The sequence below is a fragment of the Caretta caretta genome, chromosome 10 (assembly GCF_965140235.1).
Source record: "Caretta caretta isolate rCarCar2 chromosome 10, rCarCar1.hap1, whole genome shotgun sequence".
In the NCBI taxonomy this organism is placed as follows: Eukaryota; Metazoa; Chordata; order Testudines; family Cheloniidae; genus Caretta; species Caretta caretta.
Genome location: NC_134215.1, coordinates 84,910,291 through 84,938,190, shown reverse-complemented (window position 1 = coordinate 84,938,190; position 27,900 = coordinate 84,910,291). Strand labels below are relative to the sequence as shown.

General features: G+C 62.7%; 1 protein-coding gene across 3 annotated transcripts; it reads left to right on the top strand.

The window, feature by feature from the left end:
- The first annotated feature begins 43 nt into the window (after positions 1-43).
- Positions 44-27,604, top strand: FES (FES proto-oncogene, tyrosine kinase). Of its 3 annotated transcripts, none has more exons than XM_075133275.1 (20): positions 44-155; positions 2,888-3,168; positions 6,501-6,674; positions 7,627-7,723; positions 9,314-9,383; positions 11,564-11,701; positions 13,407-13,526; positions 13,739-13,861; positions 15,785-15,971; positions 19,235-19,318; positions 19,618-19,827; positions 20,792-20,914; positions 21,059-21,112; positions 21,850-21,968; positions 22,486-22,580; positions 22,811-22,934; positions 25,061-25,218; positions 25,748-25,870; positions 26,094-26,232; positions 26,772-27,604. In XM_075133275.1, exons 2-20 carry the CDS (start codon positions 2,944-2,946, stop codon positions 26,956-26,958), a joined length of 2,550 nt encoding a protein of 849 aa, XP_074989376.1. In that variant the 5' UTR covers positions 44-155; positions 2,888-2,943; the 3' UTR covers positions 26,959-27,604. The 3 variants fall into 3 exon arrangements, with proteins under 3 accessions (XP_074989376.1, XP_048721953.2, XP_048721955.2); XM_048865996.2 differs by having other exon boundaries at positions 9,314-9,497; XM_048865998.2 differs by lacking the exon at positions 26,772-27,604 and having other exon boundaries at positions 9,314-9,497; positions 26,094-26,546.
- Positions 27,605-27,900: the final 296 nt, after the last annotated feature.

The window sequence follows — 27,900 nt, the reverse complement described above, 5'->3', positions numbered from 1 at the left end:
TGCTGGTCAGTGTAGCGTTTCCTGTTCTTCTTTCTCAGCTGGGGTTGTGCAGTATCCAGGCTAGTGACAGAGCTGCCTGCGTGGGGCCGGGGAGCCCAGTGCCACGAGGGATTCACAGGACTCCCCTGCTTCCCGGGAGCTAGGGCTGCAGACACGTGAGTCAGCGCCGGGGTGGGGGGTGCCCTTTCTTACAGCCTTGTCCTGGGCTAAGGGCTCAGCCGCAGGGCACGTGGCACCCAGCCCCTCCTGTCACCGCCTGCTCCTAGGAGAAGGGCTCAATGCTGGGAGCTCTGGCCCCCGGCCCCTCCTGAGCACTGAGTCCAGAGAGGTCAGTGCTGGGGACATAACTCCCTCCCAGCCGACTCCAGTTGTAGAGGGTCAGACTGAGTCTCCCTTTCTGCCTCGTTCTGCACCCCAGCCCGGGTCCTGCCCGCCACGGCTCTGCAGGAGCCTCTGGTCTCCCCTCCCCCATGGCCACGGCAGCTGCAGCCCCTCTCCTCGGGGAACAGGTCCTCCGGGCCCTTTGCCAGCAGGTGCCTGGGGCAGTGATGCCAGGGCAGAACAGGGGGCTCACTGCCCCACGGTGCCCTATAGACAGGGCCCCTCAGAGCCATTCAGAGCGACTTCCCACCACCCCCAGCGCCCTATAGACAGGGCCCCTCAGAGCCATTCAGAGCGACTTCCCACCACCCCCAGCGCCCTATAGACAGGGCCCCTCAGAGCCATTCAGAGCGACTTCCCACCACCCCCAGCGCCCTATAGACAGGGCCCCTCAGAGCCATTCAGAGCGACTTCCCACCACCCCCAGTGCCCTATAGACAGGGCCCCTCAGAGCCATTCAGAGCGACTTCCCACCACCCCCAGTGCCCTATAGACAGGGCCCCTCAGAGCCATTCAGAGGGGCTGTCCCCTGACCCAATGGCTAATGTCCATGCAGCACCATCTGACTGGGCTGGGCTGGGCATCAGGCTGTCCCCGGGGGGCTGGGATACCAGTGGTACTCCCCTGGCAGGTGCTGCCCGCCCACATCCTCATCCCTTAGGCTGCGTCTCTGCTCGCCTGTTACTCGCTGGTGAGCTGCTCTCCCCTCTCAGCCCCCTGGTGCCAGGTCTTGCCCCCCGGAACTTCAGCCAGCTTGGGCCCCTTGGCTCCCAGCCCTTACTACAGCCGTCAAGAATCATAGAAGATCAGGGTTGGAAGGGACCTCTGGAGGCCATCTAATCCAACCCCCTGCCCAGAGCAGGACCAATCCCAACTAAATCATCCCAGCCAGGGCTTTGTCAAGTCTGACCTTAAAAATGTCAAAGGATGGAGATTCCACCACCTCGCTAGGGAACCCATTCTAGTGTTTCACCACCCTCCTCCTGAAATAGTGTTTCCTAATATCCAACCTAGACCTCCCCCACTGCAACTTGAGACCATTACTCCTTGTTCTGTCATCTGCTACCACTGAGAACAGCCCAGCTCCATCCTCTCTGGAGCCCCCCTTCAGGTAGCTGAAGGCTGTTATCAAATCCCCCCCGCACTCTTCTCTTCTGCAGACTAAACAAGCCCAGTTCCCTCAGCCTCTCCTCATAAGTCATGTGCCCCAGCCCCCTGATCATTTCCGTTGCCCTCCGCTGGACTCTCTCCAATTTGTCTACATCCTTTCTGTAGTGGGGGCCCAAAACTGGACGCAATACTCCAGGTGTGGCCTCACCAGTGTCGAATAGAGGGGAATGATCACTTCCCTCGATCTGCTGGCAATGCTCCTACTAATACAGCCTAATATGCCATTGGCCTTCTTGGCAACAAGGGCAAGCTGCTGACTCATATCCAGCTTCTCATTTACTGTAACCCCCAGGTCCTTTTCTGCAGAAGTGCTGCTGAGCCATTCGGTTCCTAGTCTGTAGCGGTGCATGGGATTCTTCCGTCCTAAGTGCAGGACTCTGCACTTGTCCTTGTTGAACCCCATCAGATTTCTTTTGGCCCAATCCTCCAATTTGTCTAGGTCACTCTGGACCCCTATCCCTACCCTCCACCTCTCCACCTCTCCCCCAAGCTTAGTGTCATCTGCAAACTTGCTGGGGCACAGCACACCCTGCCCCTCTGCTTTGCCCAGCTCATCCTGCCCCGGGGCTGTGGGGCTCAGCCCGGCCCTGCAGTATTCCCTGGAGAGCCAAGGACTGCCGCCATTTGCCCCCCTCTGAGGCCAGGCTGGGTGCCTCCCACTCCAGTGAGTCCATATGCTCGGGCTGGAGCCCCCTCGCCCCAGACTCTAGTGGCTTGGGGGAAGGGAGCATCCCCCCACGCACTGTGTGGGGCTCCCTTGCTCGCTCACTCTGGGGCTCATCAAGTAGCAGCAAAACCAGAGTCTATTTCTGACCCACCACTTCCTCCCTCTGTGACCTCGGAGCAGCCCTGCCTGAGAGCGGCTCCCAGCCCAGGCCGCTCACGCATGAGACTAACACCTTCCCCCATGATTTGAATCCATTTTGCAAATCAGATTTTGTGGGGCTGTGTCAATGTGTCACTATTGTCCAGCCAGTCAAGTCCCCCCAGAACCCATGGCCCAGGGTGGTCACTGAGCCACAAACCCCATGGCCAGATCCTCCCGATGGGGGCAGTGCCCCAAAACCCCTGCCCCCAGGGCTGCACGGCTAGGTGTCGGGGCAACAGTCCACTGGGGAATTTGTGGAACTATTCAGACCCTCCCAAAAAACAATGCGGGAGAGGCGAGCCTGGAAAATGCAAAGGGGACCTGACCACAGGCAAATGAGCTGGGGAAGCTGCAGCAGGCTTGGGGATGGGGCACAGGGTGGTGGCTTGGGGGCTGGTATACGGTTCACACCCGGCGCCAGGGGAAGGGGCATTCTCGGGTGACTGTTCTACTCATGGCCTCCAACAGCACCGCCCCTGCCTGCTGTGGGGGGGGAGAGGAGCCGGCTCTCTGCAGCTCGTGCCATGGGCTTGGGGATGGAGCTGTGCAGCCCCCAGGCACACAGCGCCCTGCTGCGGCTGCAGGACTCTGAGCTGCGGCTCCTGGAGCTGATGAAGAAGTGGATGGTGCAGCGAGCCAAGAGCGACAGGGAGTACGCGGCCCTGCTGCACAACACATTCTGCCAGCTGGAGAAGCAGGAGGGCTTCGGGCAGCCCCTGCCAGGAGACTACAGAAGCCAGATCAGTGAGGTAGGATGCCTGCCCCAGGCTGGGTCAGCTCTGTAGGCAGAGACCCTGCAGCCATCCGGCCCCGACCCCTGGGCACGGCCTGGAGAGCCAAGCTGGGGGAGGCAAAGGAGGGGCTGGCGGAGCGGGCATACTGCAGGCTGTGGCTCATGCTGGCTCCAAAGACTCCGAGAAGAGGGCATGTGGGGATGCAACAGAAACCCCTTTCAGAGGAGCAGCCGTGTTAGCCTGTATCCGCAAAAAGAAAAGGAGGACTTCTGGCACCTTAGAGACTAACAAATTTATTTGAGCATAAGCTTTCGTGAGCTACAGCTCACTTCATCGGATGCATGCAGTGGAAAATACAGTGGGGAGATTTATATACACAGAGAACATAAAACAATGGGTGTTACCATACAGATTGTAAGGAGAGTGATCAGGTAAGGTGAGCTATTACCAGTAGGAGAGAAAAAAAACCTTTTGTAGTGCTAATCAAGGTGGGCCATTTCCAGCAGTTGACAAGAATGTGTGAGGAACAGTAGGGCGGGGAAATAAACATGGGGAAATAGTTTTACTTTGTATAATGACCCTTCCACTCCCAGTCTTTATTCAAGCCTAAGTTAATGGTGTCCAGTTTGCAAATTAATTCCAATTAATCAGTTTCTCCTTGGAGTCTGTTTTTGTAGTTTTTTGTTGTAATTTTGTGAGTTTTAGGTCTGTAATCGAGTGACCAGAGAGATTGAAGTGTTCTCCGACTGGTTTTTGAATGTTATAATTCTTGACGTCTGATTTGTGTCCATTTATTCTTTTACGTAGAGACTGTCCAGTTTGGCCAATGTAAATGGCAGAGGGGCATTGCTGGCACACGATGGCATATATCACATTGGTGGATGTGCAGGTGAACGAGCCTCTGATAGTGTGGTTGATGTGATTAAGCCCTGTGATGGTGTCCCCTGAATAGACATGTGGGCACAGTTGGCAACAGGCTTTGTTGCGAGGATAGGTTCCTGGGTTAGTGGTTCTGGTGTGTGGTGTGTGGTTGCTGGTGAGTATTTGCTTCAGGCTGGGGGGCTGTCTGTAGGCAAGGACTGGCCTGTCTCCCATGATCTGTGAAAGTGATGGGTCAGGTCCTTCAGGATAGGTTGTAGATCCTTGATGATGCACTGGAGAGGTTTTAGTTGGAGGCTGAAGGTGATGGCTAGTGGCGTTCTGTTACTTTCTTTGTTGGGCCTGTCCTGTAGTAGGTGACTTCTGAGTACTCTTCTGGCTCTGTCAATCTGTTTCTTCACTTCAGCAGGTGGGTATTGTAGTTGTAAGAATGCTTGATAGAGATCTTGTAGCTGTTTGTCTCTGTCTGAGGGGTGGAGCAAATGTGTTTGTATTGTAGAGCTTGGCTGTAGATGATGGATCGTGTGGTGTGGTCAGGGTGAAAGCTGGAGGCATGTAGGTAGGAATAGCGGTCAGTAGGTTTCCGGTATTCAGTGGTGTTTATGTGACCATCGCTTATTAGCACCGTAGTGTCCAGGAAGTGGATCTCTTGTGTGGACTGGTCCAGGCTGAGGTTGATGGTGGGATGGAAATTGTTGAAATCATGGTGGAATTCCTCAAGGGCTTCTTTTCCATGGGTCCAGATGATGAAGATGTCATCAATATAGCGCAAGTAGAGTAGGGGCATTAGGGGACGAGAGCTGAGGAAGCGTTGTTCTAAGTCAGCCATAAATATGTTGGCATACTGTGGGGCCATGCGGGTACCCATAGCAGTGCTGCTGACTTGAAGGTATACATTGTCCCCAAATGTGACATAGTTATGGGTGAGGACAAAGTCCAAACCCCTTTGCGTTCCCTGTTCCTGGGACGGGTGTCAGCAGAGAGGGGCCCCTGCTGCGTAAGGGGCCGGAAGGCAGCCCATTCCCATCAGACAGCACACCCAGGGCCCTGAGCACTGTGGGGCCATCGCAGGACCCTGGGCCCCACCCCGTGCTCAGTTCGGGCTGCCCCTTGCCCCGGTGGGGAAGGTGCTGGCTGCAGCTCTGAGGCTGCTCTAGCTGATGCTGTGGGGCAGACGCAGGAGGTGCAAAGGCAGGTGAAAGCCCCCCGGGCTTTACTTCTCTGGGCCAGACCAGGCTGGGCCCCGCAGAGGTGCTGCTGAGTGCGAGGAGCCCCGGAGCCATCCCTTAAAGTGCCCTTGGGCGCAGCGAGGGAGGGCAGCACAGCGGGTACCTGTAGCACGGCTGGGACTCTTCCCGCCGGTACCCAGGGCTGTGGGCACCTCATTCCCACCTGCCTTCAGCTCCCGACCCCCTGCTCTAGCTCCAGCCCAACAACACAAGTTGCCGTGGGCCCCATTCTCGCTTTCCAGGCTAGCACCAGCCCCCAGCCCTACAAGCATCTCCATGCAGGGCCCACCCCCGGGGGACAAGTCTCAGAGCCAGGCCAGCTGACAGGCTCGTGGGGCTTGGGCTGTGGGCTACGACTGGCAGTGTCGGGTTTGGGCTTGGGTCGGAGAGCAGGGTTGGAGCCCCGCCGTTTCAAAGCCCACACTCCAGCCATTGTCTATAACAGGGTTTAAAAGAGAACTGGATAAATTCATGGAGGTTAAGTCCACTAATGGCTATTAGCCAGGATGGGTGAGGAATGGTGTCCCTAGCCTCTGTCTGTCAGAGGGTGGAGATGGATGGCAGGAGAGAGATCACTTGATCATTACCTGTTTGGTTCACTGCCTCTGGGGCACCTGGCCCTGGCCACCGTCGGCAGACAGGACACTGGGCTGGATGGACCTTAGGTCTCCCCCGGAGACTTTACCCTCACTGGATTAGCCCTGTGCTCAGACTCAGTGGGCATCCCCGGGGCCCCTGAAGGGCTCAGGACACATGTACACAGACTGACAGACAGACACAGATGGACCGACAGCTCGGCCCCAGGCCCAGAGCACATCGCTATCTGGGGAGCTCGGGAGCTCCTGTGTGGTGGATGCACTGCAATTTTGCACGGAGGGCGGCCAGCATGAGCCAGGCGTTCAGTAGAGACCTCATGGGACACTCTGGGGTGCCCAGTATGTACCTCTGCCCCAGGGGCTCACTGTAACCCCATGGCAGCTCTGGGCCCTCTGCCAGCTGGCACCAAGAGGGCCTGGGTCAGAGATCTCAGTCACCCCCAGAGCCCAGCTGGGCCCCTGGAGTCTGCTCAGGCCCCCCAGAAAATACCCCTCGGCTTCCCCATTGCCCTCCCCTAGGCTCCCCCACACTCAGCCACACGAGCTCCTCTGCCTCCATGCTACTGCCTCCCCCACACACTCTCAGCCCCCGCAAGCTCCCGCCGTGCTCCCGGCCCCGCTGAGCTCTCCCCTCTCCTGGCAGTCCTGGTGGGTGCTGGCGAACCAGACGGAGGTGCTGAGCCAGATCCTGCGGCGCCATGCAGAGGACCTGGCCGCCGGGCCCCTGAGCAAGCTGAGCCTGCTTATCCGCGACAAGCAGCGGCTCCGCAAGGCCTACAGCGAGCAGTGGCAGCAGCTGAGCCAGGACTATGTCAGGGTAGGAAGGGCCCCGTGCCCCCACCAGCAGGGCCCCCAGCGACCCCCAACCCCTGGGGCTGCTCCAGGGCGCCGTACCCAGCGGGGCCCCTGCCCGGCCAGCCTCACGGGAGCTGTGGGCAGCGTGGAGCGGCAGGCGTGAGGCCCTCTCTGCCATGGGGCCGGGTGTTTCCTCGCCCGGGAGAGGCCCTTCTTCCCTGGGGCAACTGCGGCCTGGCGCCCTCATTCCCGGGCTGCCTGCTGAACCAGGCCTGGGATACTCTGCCGGGGCCAAGCGCTGCCTCTGGCTCCGGCCACCACTCTGCCGGGTCTGCCCGCCCACCCCGGCCTCCCCCCGACTTTGCCCGCCCACCCCGGCCTCCCCCCGACTCTGCCCGCCCCCCATGGCTCTGCTCACCCCCCATTATCTCCCACAGGCTCTGCCGGACCCCCCCACAATCTCCCCCGGTTCTGCCCCCCCCGCCACCCCCCGACTCTGCCCGCCCCCCCGGCCTCCCCCCGGCCTCCGCCTGGCTCTGCCTGCCCCCCCGCCTCCCCCCGCCTCTGCCCGCCCCCCCAGCCTCCGCCTGGCTCTGCCCGCCCCCCCGGCCTCCCCCCGACTCTGCCCGCCCCCCCCGGCATCCGCCTGGCTTTGCCCGCCCCCATGGCTCTGCTCACCCCCCCATTATCTCCCACAGGCTCTGCCGGACCCCCCCACAATCTCCCCCGGTTCTGCCCCCTCAGCCTTCTGGCTCTGCCCGCCCCCCATGATCTTCATCAGGCTCTGCCCACCCCTCACAGCCTCCCCCGGCTCTGCCCATCCCCCTCATTGCCCTGGCCTCTGCCCAACCCCCCAATCACCTCTCCGGTCTCTGTCCTGTCCCCCAGTCACCTCCCTTGGGGCTCTGCCCAGCCCCTGCTGTGGGGCACAGGGGTTACGCTCCTCACACCAAGCGTTTCTGTGTCATTCACAGACAAACCAGCAGGAGCTGGAGAAGCTGAAGTCGCAGTACCGGAGCCTGGCCCGGGACAGTGCCCAGGCCAAGCGCAAGTTCCAGGAGGCCAGCAAAGGTGGGTGCCCTGCCCCACCCCTGCCCCACGCTGCTCCCAGCCTGAGCTGGGGTGAGTGGCACTGAGGGGAGCACCAAGCTTGCCCAGGATGCCAGCAATGGGGCTGCTCTGGCTGAGGCCAGGCCTGACCCCCAAGCTCCCTGCGGCTCTGCCACTCCCTGGCTCTGGCTGCTAGCAAGGCTCTTCTGTCCCCGCGTCACCGGGCGATGCTCTGGAACTGCTCCCTGCGAAGCCAGGCAGGACTCTGGGGAAGTCTCCTCTCTGGGAGCAGCCTGTCTGCAGGACACACAGCTCACACGGCTTCCACCTTCCTGGGTCTGACCTTGGAGCATTCAACATCCTCTGCACCTCTGTGCGCTTCCCACAGCGAGTCCGCCCAGGTGGGGTCTTGGGGAAGCCAGAGGGTCCTGCCCCCCAACTCTGCAGTCAGACGGGACTCTCAGCCAGCCAGTAACACAGAAGGTTTATTAGACCACAGGAACACAGCGTAGGGCAGAGCTCGTTAGCACAGAAATCTGTGACTTTCAGCCAAGTCCATCTTGGGGGGAGGGGAGCCCCCTGAGCCCCAAGCCAGCCGACTGACTCGCTTCCAGCTGCCTGGCCCCTGCCCTGTCAGTTGCTCCTCCTCTGGCCTTTGTTTTGCTTCCCAGCCAGAGTCACCTGGTTGCATCCCCCTCCTGGGTCTCAGGTGATGAAGGGGCGGCCACAGCATCCATGCAGGCAGCTGGAGCAACCCCCACAAAGGTCACACACGCTTATTCCCACCACCTAGGCATTGGTGTAATACACAGGGAAACAGAGGCATACACAGCATTCATGCAAAACAGTAAGACTCACATACAGCATAGCAAGGGGAAATCCCCACTTCCTCATACCTCAGCCTGCTCTGCTGGTCCGTGACCCCGCTGGCCAGTCCCCCGGGCTGCGCTCCCTAGAGTTGCCAACTTTCTATTCACACAGAACTGAACACCTCTGCCCCACCCCTTCTCCGAGGCCCCGCCCGTGCTTGCTCCACACACCCCCACACACACCCCGTCGCTCGCTCTCCCCCACCGTCACTTGCTTTCACTGGGCTGGGGCAGGGGGTTGGGGTGTGGCGGGGGGAGAGCTCTGGCTGGGGCCGAGGATGAGCGGTTTGGGGTGCGGGAGGGGATTCCAGGCTGGACCGGGGGGGTTGGGGTGCAGGGGGTTGGGATGCAAGTTCCTGGCAGCACTTACCACGGCTCCGAGGAAGTGGCCGCCAGGTCCCTGCGCCCTCTAGGTGCATGGGCGGCCAGGCGGTTCTGCACGGTGTGCACTGCCTTTGCACCGCAGGCACCTCCCCCTGCAGCGCCCACTGGTCACAGTTCCCAGCGCGTGGAGCCTCCCAGTCCCTGATTGCCCCAGGCCCCTGCTGGGCCGCTGACTGGACTTTTAACGGCCCGGTCGTTGGTGCTGGCCAGAACCGCCAGGGTCCCTTTTCCACTGGGCGTTCCAGTCAAAAACCGGACACCTGGCAACGCTAGTGCTCCCTTCCCGCCAGCAGGGGCCGCGGGGAATTGGGCTGGGGTGCCTCTCCCAGGACTTCCCCAGCTGCCGCTCTCCCCCCAGACAAGGACCGGGACAAGGCCAAGGACAAGTACGTGCGGAGCCTGTGGAAGCTCTACGCCCTGCACAACCAGTACGTGCTGGCCCTCAAGGCTGCCGAGCTGCACCATACGCTGCACTTCCAGCAGGCGCTGCCCGCCCTGCACCGCTCCCTGCATGGCCTGCACCAGGAGATGGCGCTTGTCCTGTAAGAGCCCCGCCCCGGCATTCCCACCCCCTGCTGCTGCCACCGGCATACCCACCCCCACCGCTGGCATACCCACCCCCTGCTGCTGCCACCGGCATACCCACCCCCACCGCTGGCATTCCCACCCCCTGCTGCTGCCACCGGCATACCCACCCCCACCGCTGGCATACCCACCCCCTGCTGCTGCCACCGGCATACCCACCCCCACCGCTGGCATTCCCACCCCCTGCTGCTGCCACCGGCATACCCACCCCCACCGCTGGCATACCCACCCCCTGCTGCTGCCACCGGCATACCCACCCCCACCGCTGGCATTCCCACCCCCTGCTGCTGCCACCGGCATACCCACCCCCACCGCTGGCATTCCCACCCCCTGCTGCTGCCACCGGCATACCCACCCCCACCGCTGGCATTCCCACCCCCTGCTGCTGCCACCGGCATACCCACCCCCACCGCTGGCATTCCCACCCCCTGCTGCTGCCACCGGCATACCCACCCCCACCGCTGGCATTCCCACCCTCTGCTGCTGCCACCGGCATACCCAGCCCCCACCGCTGGCATTCCCACCCCCTGCTGCTGCCACCAGCATACCCAGCCCCCACCGCTGGCATACCCACCCCCGCCACCAGCATACCCAGCTCCCTGCCACTGGCATTCCCACCCCCTGCTGCCAGCATTCCCACCCCCACTGCTGGCATACCCAGCCCCTGATGCTGCCACTAGCATACCCACCCCCACCGCTGGCATTCCCACCCCCTGCTGCTGCCACCGGCATACCCAGCCCCCACCGCTGGCATACCCACCCCCGCCACCAGCATACCCAGCTCCCTGCCACTGGCATTCCCACCCCCTGCTGCCGGCATTCCCACCCCCACTGCTGGCATACCCAGCCCCTGCTGCTGCCACTAGCATACCCACCCCCACCGCTGGCATTCCCACCCCCTGCTGCTGCCACTGGCATACCCACCCCCACCGCTGGCATTCCCACCCTCTGCTGCTGCCACCGGCATACCCACCCCCACCGCTGGCATTCCCACCCCCTGCTGCTGCCACCGGCATACCCAGCCCCCACCGCTGGCATACCCACCCCCGCCACCAGCATACCCAGCTCCCTGCCACTGGCATTCCCACCCCCTGCTGCCGGCATTCCCACCCCCACTGCTGGCATACCCAGCCCCTGCTGCTGCCACTAGCATACCCACCCCCACCGCTGGCATTCCCACCCCCTGCTGCTGCCACCGGCATACCCAGCCCCCACCGCTGGCATACCCACCCCCGCCACCAGCATACCCAGCTCCCTGCCACTGGCATTCCCACCCCCTGCTGCCGGCATTCCCACCCCCACTGCTGGCATACCCAGCCCCTGCTGCTGCCACTAGCATACCCACCCCCAGCGCTGGCATTCCCACCCCCTGCTGCCGGCATACCCAGCCCCTGCCATACCCAGCCCCTGCCGCCAGCATACCCAGCCCCTGCCATACCCAGCCCCTGCTGCCGGCATACCCAGCCCCTGCCATACCCAGCCCCTGCCATACCCAGCCCCTGCCGCCGGCATACCCAGCCCCTGCCATACCCAGCCCCTGCCGCCGGCATACCCAGCCCCTGCCATACCCAGCCCCTGCCGCCGGCATACCCAGCCCCTGCCATACCCAGCCCCTGCTGCTGGCATACCCAGCCCCTGCCATACCCAGCCCCTGCCGCCGGCATACCCAGCCCCTGCCATACCCATGTGTGCGGCAGGGATGCTGCCCAGTGCTACAGCCACAGTGCCGGGGGATGCAGGCAGCGTGGAGGGCACAGAGAGCACAGCCGCTGCCAAGCGCACATGAGCACGCTCAGTCCGCGAGCTCCCACTTCACAGTTGCAGGCGTGTTTCTGGGGCCAACGGGGTGAGATCTGGCCTGGGGAGTCGGGCTCAGGGCCCCGTGTGCAGCTGCCCCATGGGGCTCGCCCTCCCAATAGGTCCAGGCCACCAGGGGAGAGGGCTCACGGCAGTGTCGGTGGCAGGCCTGGCTGGGGGCTGTGGCTGGGGGGACGGTCCGGGCTATGGTACCTGTGCCCCACAGGAAGGAGATCCTGCAGGAGTACGCCGAGGTCAGCAGCCTGGTTCAGGAGGAGGTGGGCTCCGTGCACCAGGAGATCACCCGCGCCATCCAGGCGATCGATCCCGCGACAGAATACGACAGCTTCCTCCAGCAGCACAGGTACGGCTCCTCCCGCCCCCCCAGGCTCGGAGCTACACCCCGCTTCTGAACAGCCGCCTGGAGGAACCGCTCCCAAGGGCCCGCTTTGCTTTCCGGTGGGGCCCGCAGCCTCCCCGCCTCCTGGGCTCCAGCCGCCTGCTTCCCCCTGCGAGCCCCATGGAGCAGAGTCTGGGGAGCCTTGTGCTCTGCAGGGAGCGAGGCATCCAGCCAGGAGTTGCAGGGCTCCTGGTACGCTGGAAGGCCTGAGGACAGCACAGGGAAGCCAAGGTTAAATCACCGTCCGTTCTGGCCACCGTTAGCGCAATGCCCCAGCCAGGCTGCAGTAACCCCCTGTCACGGAGTCCCTGGGCGATGCTCTGGAACTGCTCCCCATGAAGTCAGTCAGGACTCTGGGGTAGTCGCCTTTCTGTGAGCAGCCTGTCTTCAGGACACACAGCTCACCCAGCTTCCACCTTCCTGGGTCTGACCTCGGAGCATTCAGCATCCTCTGCCTCTCCGTGTGCTTCCCCCAGCGAGTCCGCTCAGGCAGGCTCCTGGGGAAGCCAGAGGGTCCTGCACCCCAACTTCGCAGTCAGACGTGACTCTCAGCCAGCCAGTAAAACAGAAGGTTTATTAGACGACAGGAACATGGTCTAAAACAGAGCTTGCAGGTGCAGAGAACGGGACCCCTCAGCTGGGTCCATTCTGGGGGGCAGTGAGCCAGACAACCACGTCTGCACTTCACTCCATGTCCCAGCCAGCCCCAAACTGAAAACCCCCTCCAGCCCCTCCTCCTCTGGGCTTTGTTCCTTTCCCGGGCCAGGTGGTCACCCGATTCCTTTGTTCTCCAACCCTTCAGCTCTCACCTTGCAGGGGGGGAAGGGCCCAGGCCATCAGTTGCCAGGAAACAGGGTGTTGGCCATTCTCTGTGTCCAGACTCCTGCACACACCTGCCCTCTAGGGCTCTGCAATGATCATACACCCTTACTGCACCCCCTAGATACTTAAGAACTGCCTAGGGGAAACTGAGGCACCCCCACACTATTCAGAGGAAACATTAAGAACAGTCCCACTTCGTCACACCCCCCCATCGGGCTCTGGTGCTCCTGGGCTCCTTAGTGCCCGGGGGAGAGCAGCCACTTCCCCAGAGCCCACACTGATGAAGTGAGCTGTGGCTCACGAAAGCTCATGCTCAAATAAATTGGTTAGTCTCTAAGGTGCCACAAGTACTCCTTTTCTTTTTGCGAATACAGACTAACACGGCTGTTCCTCTGAAAACTGTGCCCTGCCTGTCCCAGCTCAGGCCCCTGTTCTCAAGCTGGGGTCTCCCTGCTGCGGGGGCACCTCCTCCCGCTGGGGTGGTTTGCTAGATCCTGGTCTCTCTGGGATTCTGCACTGCCGTGGAGTCACTTTCAGCAGATTCCAGCCCCTGGCCCAAACAGCTGGCCACACCCTCCCCTCATGGCCTGCGCTGCCCGCAAGAGCAAATGTAACACATTTCCCCACTGGGCAGCAATGCAAAGTGTGGGGGAAACTGAGGCACACACAGAATTCATAAACATGCCGGACAATTCCCACTTTGTCAGAGTCCTGCCCTCCTGGGGGTGGATGCTGGCAGGGCAGGGCACAGAAAGGCAGCAGGGATTCCCCGTTCCTGCCCCAGGTCTGTGTGCGCAGCCAGGGCTGGAGGCTGGTTTTAAGCACGCTCAGAGCACTGTCCCCCTAGGTGTGTGAGCGAGATCCCGCCCACGGTGACCTTCGACGAGAGCCTGCTGGAGGAGAGCGAGAACCTGGAGGCCGACGAGCTGCAGCTGAATGAGCTGACAATAGAGAGCGTGCAGCACACGTGGGTACAGGGCAGGGGCGGGCACCAGGACGTGAGGGGCCCTGGGAGGGCTGTAGCACTGGGCCCTGGGCAGCCACTGGCTGGCTCCCGAACCCCCGGGGGTGTCAGACCCGGCAGCTGGGCCCTGGGCAGCCACTGGCTGGCTCCCGAACCCCCGGGGGGTGTCAGGCCCAGCAGGGGACCCCCGGACTAGATGGTGCTATCTCTTGCAGCCTGACGGCCATGGAGGAGGAACTAGCCACTGCCACGCAGACCATGAGCAGCAAAGGGCAGCGTGTCCAGGACCTGCAGGCCGAGCTCCTGGGCGAGGAGCAGAGCGTGGGGCCCCGGGAGCGGTGAGATGGGGGGAGGGATGTAATGATGCTGGTTCTGGTGGGACCCAATTCAGGACAAATTGCTTCAAGCAGGGCAGTTACAGCCCAAGGCTGGGGTTCCTTTGCACACCAAGGCAAACCAAACCAGCCTTACAGAGAAGACTTTGGTTTTACCCCACTGGCTAACCACAAGTCACACAAGCAATTCCCTTAGACACTCCAGTTTCCCAGTATCCCCACCAGTGCCACTTGTTATGGGGACGAATGGGTATGAAAACCAGTACCCCAGTAAAAGAAAAGAGGTTCTCTCGATCCCAAAGGACCAAGCCCCAGACCCAGGTCAATATACAAATCAGATCTTACCCACAAATCACACTGTTGCCAATCCTTTAGAATCTAAAATCTAAAGGTTTATTCATAAAAGGAAAAAGATAGAGATGAGAGCTAGGATTGGTTAAACGGAATCAATGACATACAGTGATGGCAAAGTTCTTGGTTCAGGCTTGTAGCAGTGATGGAATAAGCTGCAGGTTCAAATCAGGTCTCCAGAGAACATGCCCAGCTGGGGTGGGTCCTTCAGTCCTTTGTGTAGAGCTTCCAATTGTAGCAAATTGTACCCCTCCAGAGGTAGGAAGCAGGATTGAAGACCACATGGAGGAGCTGCAGCAGCTTTGTGTAGTCTCTTGCCATGTGGTCTCTGCTTTCTTTGTCCCAAAGACAAGCTGCCCATCCCATGGCCTGGAAAAACCTCAGAGTTCTGTCCATAGGCAGGTCCCTGCATGCTTGGCTGAGTCCCCAGGTGTGTCTGCCTTCTCTCAATGGGTCAGGTGTGTAGCTGATGGTCCTTAATGGGCCATCCAGCAGGCTAGGCAGAGCTGACACCAGCTTGTCTGGGGTGTCACCCAGAAACACAGCACAAGTTTGAGCTACAGACAGTACAGAGACAATACTTATAACTTTAAATACAAAAATGATACATGCATACAGATAGCATAATCCTAACCAGCCAACCATAACACTTTATACAAGATTTGGTGCCATTACAGGACCTTGGTTGCAACAATGATCTATATGGTCCCAATTTATGTCAATAACATCACAAGGGATCAGTGAGATGGGGGGTCCCAGGGAGCGGTGAGATGGGGGGCCCGAGGGACCGGTGAGAAGGGGGCAGGGAGTGGTGAGGTGGGGGGCCCCGGGAGTGGTGAGATGGGAGGGCAGGGAGCAGTGAGGTGGGGGGGCCCCGGAAGCAGGGAGGTGCGGGATGTGACCTGGGTGGGGGTAGTGAGACAAGGGGTGGTGGGACCCAGGGATAGAGGGGTTTTGGTGAGAACCTGAGAAGTGGGTCCATGAGAGATCTGGAGGGAGGGGGAGTATTGTGAGCGGGGGAGAAAAGGGAGCAGTGTGATGGGGGGAGGGATGCAGTGTGACTTCGGATCTGTGCCTACTGTGGCCCAGTGGGGTTCAGCAGGGTATTCCCCTACCCTGGCCAGAGGCAGCAGTGCTGGGGATTCTGTCCCCCGTGACATGGAAGTGGGGTGGGGACTGGAAATGCCAGTCCATGCCCATTTGCTCAGGGATACCCGTGACTGGGGCAGCCGGGTGGGGCGGTCGGGGAGCTCTGGGCGGGCGGGCGAGCTCTGGGCCGGGAGCTCTGGGCGGGCGGGGAGCTCTGGGCCGGGAGCTCTGGGCGGGCGGGGAGCTCTGGGCCGGGAGCTCTGGGCGGGCGGGGAGCTCTGAGCCGGGAGCTCTGGGCGGGCGGGGAGCTCTGGGCCGGGAGCTCTGGGCGGGCGGGGAGCTCTGGGCCGGGAGCTCTGGGCGGGCGGGGAGCTCTGGGCGGGCGGGGAGCTCTGGGCCGGGAGCTCTGGGCGGGCGGGGAGCTCTGGGCCGGGAGCTCTGGGCGGGCGGGGAGCTCTGAGCCGCGGCTGTTGCTGTCTGGCACAGGGTGCACCTGCTGGGGAAGCGCCAGGCTCTGCAGGAGGCGCAGCTGCATTTCCAGGTCTCCCTGTGCGCCCAGGCCAAGCTGCAAGCCCAGCGGGACGTACTGCACCACAAGCTGGACCAGCTGGGCTCCCGCACCCCCCGTCCAGGCCTGCCCCTGCAGGACGACAGGAACTCCCTCTCCTCCACGGTGAGCACGTCCCCCACTGCACCAGCCCCAGCGCCCAGCATCCCGCCACCCCCAGCGCCCTGCCCTGCCCCACCCCACCCCCAGCATCCCGCCACCCCCAGAGCCCTGCCCTGCCCCACCCCACCCCCAGCATCCCGCCACCCCCAGAGCCCTGCCCTGTCCCACCCCACCCCCAGCATCCCGCCAGCCCCAGCGCCCTGCCCTGCCCCACCCCACCCCCAGCATCCCGCCACCCCCAGAGCCCTGCCCTGCCCCACCCCACCCCCAGCATCCCGCCACCCCCAGCGCCCTGCCCTGCCCCACCCCACCCCCAGCAGCCCGCCACCCCCAGAGCCCTGCCCCACCCCACCCCCAGCATCCCGCCACCCCCAGCGCCCTGCCCAGACTGCTGCTGAGGACATCCCGAGACCCTTCCTACCTAGGCCTGGGGGACGGGTTGGGGGAAGCCCAGCGAATACCGAGGGCACCCTGACCCCGGCAGCCAGCAGGGGATCCTCCCGGTGGAGCTCCCCATCCCTGGAGCGGAGGCGGCTGGAATGGGAGAGGGAGATGAAAATGAGGGAGCTGGAGGATCATGAAAAGCAGCGTCAGCATGAGCAGGAGAAGAAGGAGAAACAACATCAGCATGAACTGGAGCTGGCCAGGCTGAGGAGCAGTGGGGCCCCGGCTGCGGTGCGTGAGGGGGGACCCAAGACTGCAAGGAGCTTTGACAAGTGCTTCCTGGCCCAGCGGAAGGAGGGGGAGGACATAGATATCTTCCTGACAGCCTTTGAGAATGCCTGCGAGATGCACAGGGTTGACCCTGCAGACAGGCTCCAGTTTCTCACCCCCTTATTGGACCCCAGAGCCGTGGAGGTGTACAGCCGAATGACAGGGGCGGAGGCAGGGGACTATGAACTGTTCAAATAGGCCCTGCTCCGTGAGTTTGGGCTGACCCCCGAGATATACCGGAGAAGGTTCCGGAGTCAGCGTAAAACGCCTGAGGTCACCTACCTACAACTGGCCAACCGGATGCAGGGATATGCCCACAAGTGGACTGCTGGGGCCCAAGCTAAAGAGGACCTGCTTGACCTAATCGTACTGGAGCAACTGTATGAACAGTGCCCATCCGACCTGAGGCTGTGGCTGGTGGACAAAAAGCTAGAGAACCCCCAGCATGCAGGGCAGCTGGCCGACGAGTTTGTGAACAGTCGGTCAGGGGGTAGCCGGGAGGAATCCCAAAAGAACAGGCCCCCCCGATGCAGAGAGAGAGTCACCATGGGGCCTCCCAGCGGGGAAATGTGGAGAACCGCCTCCCAAGGGGAACGTCTGGCGTCAGGACCATCCGACCCGCTCAAGGGGACCAACGTGACCTGAGCTGCTATCACTGTGGCCAGAGAGGCCACGTACGGACCCAGTGCCCCAGGCTCAGCGACAGACTGAGCAGACCCAACCTACCCAGGGTTAACTGGGTAGAGACCCAGCTGGACGAGGGGCAGACGGCCCAGGCAAAGGGGGCTGCCAGCTTATCACCTGCTCCGGAGGGAAGAGTACCCCCGGCCAGCCCCGCGAGAGGGCTGGAGGCTCTGGACTCAGGGTTCTCGGTTTACAGGGTGGGCGTGGGGCTGTCCCTCCGGAGAGAGTGCCTTGTTCCCCAGGAGGTGGATGGGAGGAAGGTCCATGGATACCGGGATACGGGCGCGGAGGTGACGCTGGCTCGGTCCGAGGTGGTGGCCCCAGATCGGGTGGTGCCCGATACCTACCTGACCCTGACGGGGTGGGCGGGACACCATTCAAGGTGCCTGTGGTGAGGGTGCACCTGAAATGGAGGGCCAAGCAGGACCCCAGGGATGTGGGGGTGTCACGGCGTCCCCGGGCAATGCTCTGGAACTGCTCCCCATAAAGCCAGTCAGGACTCTGGGGAAGTCTCCTCTCTGGGAGCAGCCTGTCTTCAGGACACACAGCTCACACAGCGTCCACCTTCCTGGGTCTGCCTCGGAGCATTCAGCCTCCTCTGCCCCTCCGTGCGCTTCCCACAGCGAGTCCGCTCAGGCGGGGTCCTGGGGAAGCCAGAGGGTCCTGCCCCTCAACTTCGCAGGCAGATGAGACTCTCAGCCAGCCAGTAACACAGAAGATTTATTAGACCACAGGAACATGGTCTAACACAGAGCTTGTAGGTGCAGAGAACCGGACCCCTCACCTGGGTCCATTTTGGGGGGCAGTGAGCCAGACAACCCCGTCTGCACTTCACTCCATGTCCCAGCCAGTCCCAAACTGAAACTCCCTCCAGCCCCTCCTCCTCTGGGCTTTGTCCCTTTTCTGGGCCAGGAGGTCTCTGGATTCCTTTGTTCTCCAACCCTTTAGCTCTCACCTTGCAGGGGGGAAGGATCCAGGCCATCAGTTGCCAGGAAACAGGGTGTCGGCCATTCTCTGTGTCCAGACCCCTGCACACACCTGCTCTCTAGGGCTCTGCAATGATCATACACCCTTACCCCACCCCCTAGATACTTAAGAACTGCCTAGGGGAAACTGAGGCACCCCACACTATTCAGAGGAAACATTAAGAACAGTCCCGCTTCGTCACAGGGGGTGCACCACCATTTGCCCACAGAGGTGTTACTTCCCTCTCCCCCTCCTGGCTCAGGTGACAGGCTCTCAGGTCTCCCATTGAAACTCCCCTGCCACATTCCCAGGTCAACACTCCTCCTCCCTGCTGTGTCACATCTGTACCACCTCCAATGCCCTGCCCTGAGTCACCCCTAGTGCCCCCCCTGCCCCACCCCCATGCCTTGCCCCACCCCCAGCGCCCTGCCCTGCCCCACCTCCAACGCCCTGACCTACCCCACCCCCTCAGCGCCCTGCCCTGAGTCACCCCCAGTGCCCCGCCCTGCCCCACCCCCAGCGCCCTGCCCTGCCCCACCTCCAACGCCCTGACCTACCCCACCCCCTCAGCACCCCGCCCTGAGTCACCCCCAGTGCCCCGCCCTGCCCCACCCCCAGCACCCTGCCCTGAGCCACCCCCAGTGCCCTGCCTTGGAGACAGTCAGGGACACTCGGGCACCAGGCCCAGCTTGGCCCCAGTGGCTGCCCAGGGCATTGGCCTTGCTAAGAAATGTGGGTGCTGCTGTGTGGTGAGGGTGCCCTGCCCCACGCCCAGCCCTGGGTGCAGCCCACGGGCACCTGGCCAGAGTCCAGCCCACCCAGTGCCCGGCCCAGGCCATTCCTGCACTCGGGCATGGGACACTCCCAGCCACACAGCTCAGCCCCTCTCTGCCCCCTGGCAGGAGCAGGAGCAGGAGCGCCCAGGAGCCAGCGCGTTGGAGACCCTCAGGAATCACATCTCGGGCATCTTCCGCCCCAAGTACTCAGTGAGTACCCCAGCGCTACTGCCTCCCCTTCCCTGCCCCCACCTTCCCTCTCCCCTTCCCTCTCCCACTCCACTACCTTCTGCCGCCCCTCCCCAGCCCACTCCCACTCCCTCTCCCCACCTCACCCCTTCCCTCCCCATTTCCTCCCTGCCCTCTCCTCCCCATCTCCGCCTGAGCCCCGCAGTCTGTGTGGAGAAGGGGGCCTGGATGTCCCTGCTGTACCCGTTGCTCTGGGCAGCCCCCTGTGGGTGCTGACGGGGTCCCCTACCCATCCCGCTTACCCCGTCTCTGTCTCCCAGGTGCCGCCCCCCCTGCCGCTCCTCCCCGAAGTGCAGAAGCCCCTGTGCCAGCAGACCTGGTACCACGGCGCCATCCCCCGGGCGGAGGTGCAGGAGCTGCTGCTCCACAGTGGGGACTTCTTGGTGCGGGAGAGCCAGGGCAAGCAGGAGCACGTGCTGAGTGTGCTGTGGGACGGGCTGCCCCGGCACTTCATCATCCAGGCCTGCGACGTGAGTGGGGCCAGGGGCCGGGCACCGGGAGGGCGCTGACATGGGCAGCGCAGGCAGCTCTGGGGGCAGCTCCGGGGCCATCCTGCAGCTGCCCCTGCCTGCCCCGCTGGGACATAGGACCCCAGCCTGCCTGGTAGAGCCTGGGCAGGAGCTCCGAGGGGAGTGCCCATGGGCGGGGGCTGGAGGACCTGTGATGCGAGGCCGGGGTTTTTTCCTGCCACTCCTTGTGCCCCGTTGGACCCTCGTCCCAGCCACTCACAAACGCTCCCCCAGGCTGGGCATCCCTGTCACGGAGTGTGGGGGAGTCCAGGCCCTGCACCCCTCTTCCAGGGATTCACTGAGACTCTCAGCCAGCCAGTAAAACAGAAGGTTTATTGGACAACAGGAACACAGTCCACAACAGAGCTTGTGGGTACAACCAGGACCCCTCAGTCAAGTCCTTCTGGGGGAGCAGGGAGCTTAGACCCCAGCCCTGGGGTTCCCTGCGTTCCTCCACCCAGCACCAAACTGAAACTTCCTTCCTGCAGCCTCTGTCCGCATTCCCAGGCAGAGGTGTTACCTCCCCCTCCCCGTCCTGGCTCAGGTTACAGGCTCTCAGGTCTCCCATCCCCAAGGCACATTCCCAGGTCAACACTCCCCCCTCCCTGCTGCCTCACATCGTCACAATCCCCGGCACCAGCAGCCAGAGAGACGGCTCCCAAGGCCAGGCCTAGCCAGGCCCCTGGCAGGCACTGGTGCTGACCTGCAATCTGTAGTTCTACCGGGAATGGGGGAGATAGGGGGTGTGCGTGGGGTGTATTGGGTGAGGGTGTATGGTGTGCATTGAGCTGTAGGGGTGGGGGGTGTATGTGGGGGAGGTTAGGGGGCATGGGGGTCTATACAGGGCAGGTTGGGGGGTCTGTGAGCAGGGCTGGGAGGGCAGGGCAGGGGCAGAGTAAGATCCCAGCGCCTCCACCTCTCCCAGGACATGTACCGTCTGGAGGGCGAGGGCTTCTGCACCATCCCGCTGCTCATCGACCATTTCCTGCAGACCCAGCAGCCCGTCACCAAGAAGAGCGGAATCATCCTGGCCAAGCCCATCCCCAAGGTACCACGCTGGCCCCACTGCACGGCTCCCCAGGGGCTGGGCGTTGCGGACAAAGGGCTCCCTCGGGGGTGGGGGTGAGGGCAGGGCGGGGAATGCTGGGGCTGGATAGTTTCCTGCTCTTTGACTCCTGCCTTCCTTCCCCAGGACAAATGGGTGCTGAACCATGAGGACGTGGTGCTGGGCGAGCGCATCGGGCGGGTGAGTGCCCCCAGGGCAGGCATGGGCTCGGCCACTGCTGGGGCACTGCTCTGAGGAAGCGCGCAGCAGGCCCAGGATCGTGGGGGGTTAGGGTTAGGGTGTGCAGGCAGCGTTACGATGCAGATTAGTTTCAATTTAATAAAAGGTACTGAATGGCAGGATTTCTAACTTCCCTTGTTGCAGCCAGAGCCCAGCAGGACCTGCCAGTGCGCCAGGGAGCTGCTGTCTGTGCCAGGCTCTCTGTCTGAGGCTAGGGGCGTCTGGGGGTCAGGCTGGGCCCGGGCTCTCTGACAGCTCTGCCAGGCCACAGACTGCCCTGCTCCTGCTGTGTTACCCTGGCGCTGACCCAGCTGGGAGCAGCGTGGCTGCACACCCTTGCTGCCAGGCTGGGAGCCCTCGTCCAGCCGGTCATTCGGGGCATCGCGCTTCCTTGCCGGCCACCCGTGACGTAAGGACCCAGGCAATGAGGAAGCCTCTCTGGTGGTTAGAAATGGGTCCCTCGGTTCCCAGCTGGTGCCGTCACTCTGCGGCGGCTGGTGCCCACTCCCCAGTCAGCCCCTAGGAGGAGGGGTCGACGGGACCTGAATCACCGAAGCAGCGTCCAGGCATGCCAGAGGCAGAACAGGCCCTGGCCCATGTTAATGCCCCACCTGGCACGAGGCAGAGGGAGCTGGCTCAGCTGGACTCCGGGATCGACTGGGGGTAGAGGCAGCTGGTGCATTTGCTTTGTCTCCCAGGGTAACTTTGGGGAGGTGTTCAGCGGCCGCCTGCTCACTGACAACACCCCAGTGGCTGTGAAGTCCTGCCGCGAAACCCTCCCGCCGGAGCTCAAGGCCAAATTCCTGCAGGAAGCCAGGTCTGTACGGAGCCCCAGCGCCCTGCTCTGCCCCCCAGTGCCGCGCTCTTCCCCCCAGTGCCAAGGGCCTCTGTCCACTCCACTCTCTGTCCCCCAGCCCACACTCTGCCCTGGGGGGCCATTTGCCAGCCATGGGGAGGGGGCTTTGGGGTTTCTGGGCTTGCTTAAATTTCAATTAAAACAGTTTTTCTGGATCAAAATCTTCTGGAGCCTGGGGGGACTCCAAACCCAGCCCAGACCAGGGACCCCCCAGACCTGACAGGAACAGTTTGTTTGGGGATCCCAAACAAACCCAGCCCAGACAGAGACCCCCCCACCCAGACCTGACAGGGACAGGGGATCCCAAACAAACCCAGCCCAGACAGTGGGTCCCCAAGCCCAGGGTGATGGCGGGTGGGTAGGTGCCCTCCGTGCTGTTGAAATGTACTGACAGAGAAGCCCCCTTGCTGGCTGTTGCGACTGGCTCACGCCCCAGGCTGTGACGGCCAGGGGGTGACCGGCGTGTCTCTGCCCCCAGGATCCTGAAGCAGTACAGCCACCCCAACATTGTCAAGCTCATTGGCGTCTGCACCCAGAAGCAGCCCATCTACATCGTCATGGAGCTGGTGCAGGGTGAGTCCCCCCGCCTTGCAGCCTGGCCTGCTGTTGCCCTGGCCCTGGCCCCCAGCCCCTCCTCCCTCCAGTTCACTCCCGGTGAGCCCTGCTTCCCACACCCTGGACCCTAATGAACCTCCCCCAGTCCCGTGTCCCAGCCGCACTCCCCCCAAGGGCTGGTGGCAGGCGCCTGAGGCCTGCAGCCAGGCCCCTAACTCCCTGAGGTCAGCACGACCCTCCCCACACAGGAGGGGACTTCCTGACCTTCCTGCGCAGCGAGGGGCTGCAGCTGAAGGCGAAGGAGCTGCTCAAGATGACGGCGAATGCTGCTGCTGGGATGGAGTACCTGGAAAGCAAGCACTGCATCCACAGGTGAGACCTTCCGCCCAGGCTCGCTCTGAGACACTGCGCTCCCCACAGGCAGCCACAGATATGTGCATTGCTGCAGCATGCAGAGACCCAGTCTGCGCTCAGGGGCCCCGAGCATCCCAGGTGCTGCCCAGACCCCAGCCGAGATCAGGGCCCCCGAGTGCCCCGGGCCCTGCCCAGACCCCAGCCGAGATCAGGGCCCCCGAGTGCCCCGGGCCCTGCCCAGACCCCAGCCGAGATCAGGGCCCCCGAGTGCCCCGGGCCCTGCCCAGACCCCAGCCGAGATCAGGGCCCCCGAGTGCCCCGGGCCCTGCCCAGACCCCAGCCGAGATCAGGGCCCCCGAGTGCCCCGGGCCCTGCCCAGACCCCAGCCGAGATCAGGGCCCCCGAGTGCCCCGGGCCCTGCCCAGACCCCAGCCGAGATCAGGGCCCCCGAGTGCCCCGGGCGCTGCCCAGACCCCAGCCGAGATCAGGGCCCCCGAGTGCCCCGGGCGCTGCCCAGACCCCAGCCGAGATCAGGGCCCCCGAGTGCCCTGGGCCCTGCCCAGACCCCAGCCGAGATCAGGGCCCCCGAGTGCCCCGGGCGCTGCCCAGACCCCAGCCGAGATCAGGGCCCCCGAGTGCCCCGGGCCCTGCCCAGACCCCAGCCGAGATCAGGGCCCCTGAGTGCCCCGGGCGCTGCCCAGACCCCAGCCGAGATCAGGGCCCCCGAGTGCCCCAGGCACTAGGGTGATCAGACAGCAAGTGTGAAAAATCGGGACTGAGGTGGAGGGTAATAGGAACCTATATAAGAAAAAGACCCAAAAATCGGGACTGTCCCTATAAAATCGGGACATCTGGTCACCCCACCAGGCGCTGCCCAAACCCCAGCCATGATAGAGGGCCCTGAGCATCCCAGTCAATGCCTGGACATCAGCTGCTATTGGGGCCCCTGAGTGTGCTGGGCGCTGCAGGTGATACCAGCCATGGTCTGCCAGCGAGTACCTGTCCTGAGAGCTGGGAAGGCTCCCGTGAGATGCCCGCTGGGTTAGAGCCCTGGCCTTACCCTGGAGACCTGGCGGTGTCTCTGCCTGGGTTCACTACGTTTCTGCAGCCCTCCAGCCCCAGGGCTTCCCACGGAAGGGAGTGTCCTTGTCCCATGTGACAGATGGGGACTGGGGCCCTGGACGGGGTCACCCAGAGAGCCGGAGCTGTGACTAGAGCCCAGAGTCCAGACTTCTCTGCCCGGTGATAAACAGCAGGCCCTAGTGCCCTCAGGGAGATGGGCTGGGCAGGCGTCCTCAGGCAGGTCGACTTTCTCCAAGCTCGTTTGTGCCCTTGGCCTGCAGGAGCCCGTCTGCCATGGGGTCAGGAGCGGTTGTCACCGAGTCCCCGGGTGATGCTCTGGAACTGCTCCCTGTGAAGCCAGTCAGGACTCTGGTGAAGTCTCCTCTCTGGGAGCAGATTGTCTGCAGGGCAGAAAAAGCTCACACGGCTTCCACCTTCCTGGGTCTGACCTTGGAGCATTCAGCCTCCTCTGCCCCTCCGTGTGCTTCCCACAGCGAGTCCACTCAGGCGGGGTCCTGGGGAAGCCAGAGGGTCCTGCCCCCCAACTCTGCATTCAGATGTGACTCTCAGCCAGCCAGTAAAACAGAGGTTTAAAACAGAGCTTGTAGGTGCAGAGAACAGGACTGCACAGTCAGGTCCATTTTGGGGGGCAGTGAGCCAGACAACCCCATCTGCACTTCACTCCATGTCTCCAGCCAGCTCCAACTGACTCACTCTACACCCTTCCTCCTCTGGGCTTTGTCCCTTTCCCAGGCCAGGAGGTCACCGGATTCCTTTGTTCTCCAACCCTTTAGCTCTCACCTTGCAGGGGGGAAGGGCCCCAGTCATCAGTGGCCAGGAGACAGAGTGTCGGCCATTTATGTACCCTGGCCCTTTGCTCTGCAACAATGACAACCCCTTATCCCACCACCTAGAGACTTAAGAAATGCAAAGGGGAAACTGAGGCACCCCTACAGTATTCAGAGGAAACATTAAGAACAGTCCCGCTTCGTCTCAGGGTCATGGCTGGGGCCTCCAGATTCTCTGTAGCCAGTAGCCTGGCGGGCTGCAGGGCCTGGCGCTCAGCTGCTCCTCTCCCGCAGGGACCTCGCAGCTCGCAACTGCCTGGTGACGGAGAAGAACTCGCTGAAGATCAGTGACTTTGGGATGTCGCGGGAGGAGGAGGACGGGGTCTATGCCTCCACAGGAGGCTTGAAGCAGATTCCTGTGAAATGGACAGCGCCAGAGGCACTGAATTACGGTATGGTGTTTGCTGCGGCTCCCAGCCCCATCCCTCTGAGCTGGTGCCCTCTGCAGACCGCCAGGGGCCATCTAGCACCATGCAAGCACTGGGTGCAGCCAGGGCACCGGGGGAAAGCACTTGCACACAGCAAGAAAGAACCCAGGAGTCCTGGCTACGAGTCCCCTAGACCACACAGCTCCTCATGCGTCCCTCAGGCCCAATACGGGGACGCGGGCGCCGGGCACCCCACAGCTCTGCTCAGCTCTTTGCATGCGGTTATTGACCGGGGTGGCCGATCGCCCGGCGTCCCCTTGCCTGGATCCCTCTGGCTGGGGCAGCGGGAGGCCATGGGAAGGTGGGGCCAGATGCTGCGTCCCCGTTGGACCAGGGCGGTGTCTGCAGGGAGTGGGGGCTGCCCAAGCTGCAGCGCGGTGAGTGCCTGCCTAGGAGCCCCAAGGGGGACGCTATCCCCATGGCTGGAGCAGCTGGCGAGGGGCTGGAGGTAGCCATGCTCCCGGCCCCTTGCCTGAAGCCCCCCTCTCCCCAGGCCGCTACTCCTCAGAGAGCGATGTCTGGAGCTTCGGGATCTTGCTGTGGGAAGCCTTCAGCCTCGGCGCCACCCCCTATTCCCACCTGAGCAACACCCAGACGCGCGAAGCCATTGAGCAAGGTAAGCAGGCTCTGCCCCGGCCAGGCCCCATCTCCCCATGAACAGGAGGTACCTGGGCTGCTGCCAGGCCTGGAGCCACCCCCTGCCCCCCGCCCCCACCGAGAGGGAGCCCAGGGGATCCCCCTCCAGTGAGCAGCCGCCAGGGGCTGAGGGTGTTTCCGGCTCTCTACAGCCCTGGGGGCAGGCTGCCCTGGGCCCTGAGCCTGTTGCCCTCTCTCCCCAGGGGTGCGGCTGGACCCCCCCAAGCAGTGTCCTGAGGACGTGTACAGGCTGATGCAGCGGTGCTGGGAGTACGATCCCCGGAAACGGCCCAGCTTCAGCACCGTTCACCAGGAGCTCGTCAGCATCCGCAAGAGGCAGCGGTAACGGACCGCGGGCTCCCAGGCCAGGAGACGCTGCCCTGGGCTGGAGCTGTCAGCCCCAGGGCCCCTTGGGCAGAGCCCACGTTGTGCCAGCCTCCCTGCAAACGCCCGGCGTGCCCGCCCCGGACTTGTCTTCCACCATGGCCTGGGGCATCGCAGGCTCCAGCTGTCGCCATCGGCCAGACCCAGGCTATGTTTGTTGCCTCCTGGGTGCTGAGAGACCCTGGGCCCTGGGGTCTCCAGCCTGCGCAGCGCCATCCCCTGGGCCTGCCCCAGCTGTCAGGCTTCGGGACAGATGGGCCAAGCTCTTCTCATCTGCTTTTTTTTTTTGGGGGGGGGGGGGCATATTTCCTGTGGAATAAAAGCCACCCCCTCCTCACCCAGTCAGTGCTGTGGCACCCACTATGGAAGGCCAGTGGGATTGCGGGGCCTGCGCTGGGTCCCTGCGGCCCAGCTTCTGTGGGGACCCTTCTGCCCCTGCATGGTGCTCCCCATGGCCTGCCAGAGCCCCCATCTCTGCTCTTTCTGTGCATTTCCAGGTACCTGGGGGCTCGGCCTAGCCTGGCTCCTGTGCCCGGGGGCATGGGGCTGGCAGGCGGAAGAAGATTCTGCAGCCCAGAGACCTGTGCCCAGAGCCCCACCTTGCCGGGGCACCAGTTACTCAGACCAGCAGCCCACAGGGAGCCCGTCACTGCGGGGCTGGGCCGCTGGCCCCCCTGGAGCTAGATACATGCCTGTGGCTGATGCACGCACCAGGCAGGGAGCCGTGTGTACCGACAGCCCATCCCAGTCTCTGGCTGGTACCTGGTCTGTATCACACTCCCAGGAATGGCGCATGCAAACTGGGTGGGCAGCTACACCCACGTGATGCTAGAAATCCAGCTCTGGCCGTGCCAGCCAGCAGCACGGGCTGTGCCCCTCACTAAGACTGCTGCGTTCAGCTCTAGGCACCAGAAATGGCTCTGGCAGGAGCCAGGAAGTCCCTTGCTGGGCACGGCATGGGCATCTTGTGTCCTAGGCAGGGCCTTGCCCTCCGTGCTGCCAAGGACTCCCCAGGGCCCGGAGCCGGCCAACCCCAGCATTTACCAATGTTCCGGATTCCGTGTGTGGCCACAGCACCAGTGGCCCTGGCCAGGGCCGCACTGTGCCAGGCCTGTAGAGACACAGAGCCAAGAGATGGCCCTGCCCCACAGAGCTACAATCAGAGCGCAGCAGGGATGACAGGTGCGTGCCGTGATGAGCGTGAAGCTTGGTAAGATTTGTATGTTTCCAATGCATGCCTCAGTTTCCCGCTGTGCTTTGTACTGCTGTGCTGTCACAGATCCACAGGATCTCTTCTATGCCTCTGCTATTAAACAGCCCCTTGGAATCACCCCATCACCACCCGGAAAACTGAGGCACACACCGTATTAGTCTAGGACAGTAAGACTCACATGCAACATAACAAGATGAATAAAACCCCACTTCGTCACATCTCTCCCCCTCCGAGACCGAACTGAGTGGGGCCTGTCACGGAGTTCCTGGGCGATGCTCTGGAACTGCTCCCCATGAAGTCAGTCAGGACTCTGGGGTAGTCGCCTTTCTGTGAGCAGCCTGTCTTCAGGACACACAGCTCGCACAGCTTCCACCTTCCTGGGTCTGACCTCGGAGCATTCAGCATCCTCTGCC

Coding starts and splice junctions, on each gene's coding strand:
- FES (XM_048865996.2), top strand. CDS start 2,944: ATGGGCTTGGGGATGGAGCTGTGCAGCCCCCAGGCACACAGCGCCCTG. Junction 3,169..6,500: donor ACAGAAGCCAGATCAGTGAG/GTAGGATGCCTG, acceptor CTCTCCTGGCAG/TCCTGGTGGGTGCTGGCGAA. Junction 26,233..26,771: donor AGCATCCGCAAGAGGCAGCG/GTAACGGACCGC, acceptor GTGCATTTCCAG/GTACCTGGGGGCTCGGCCTA.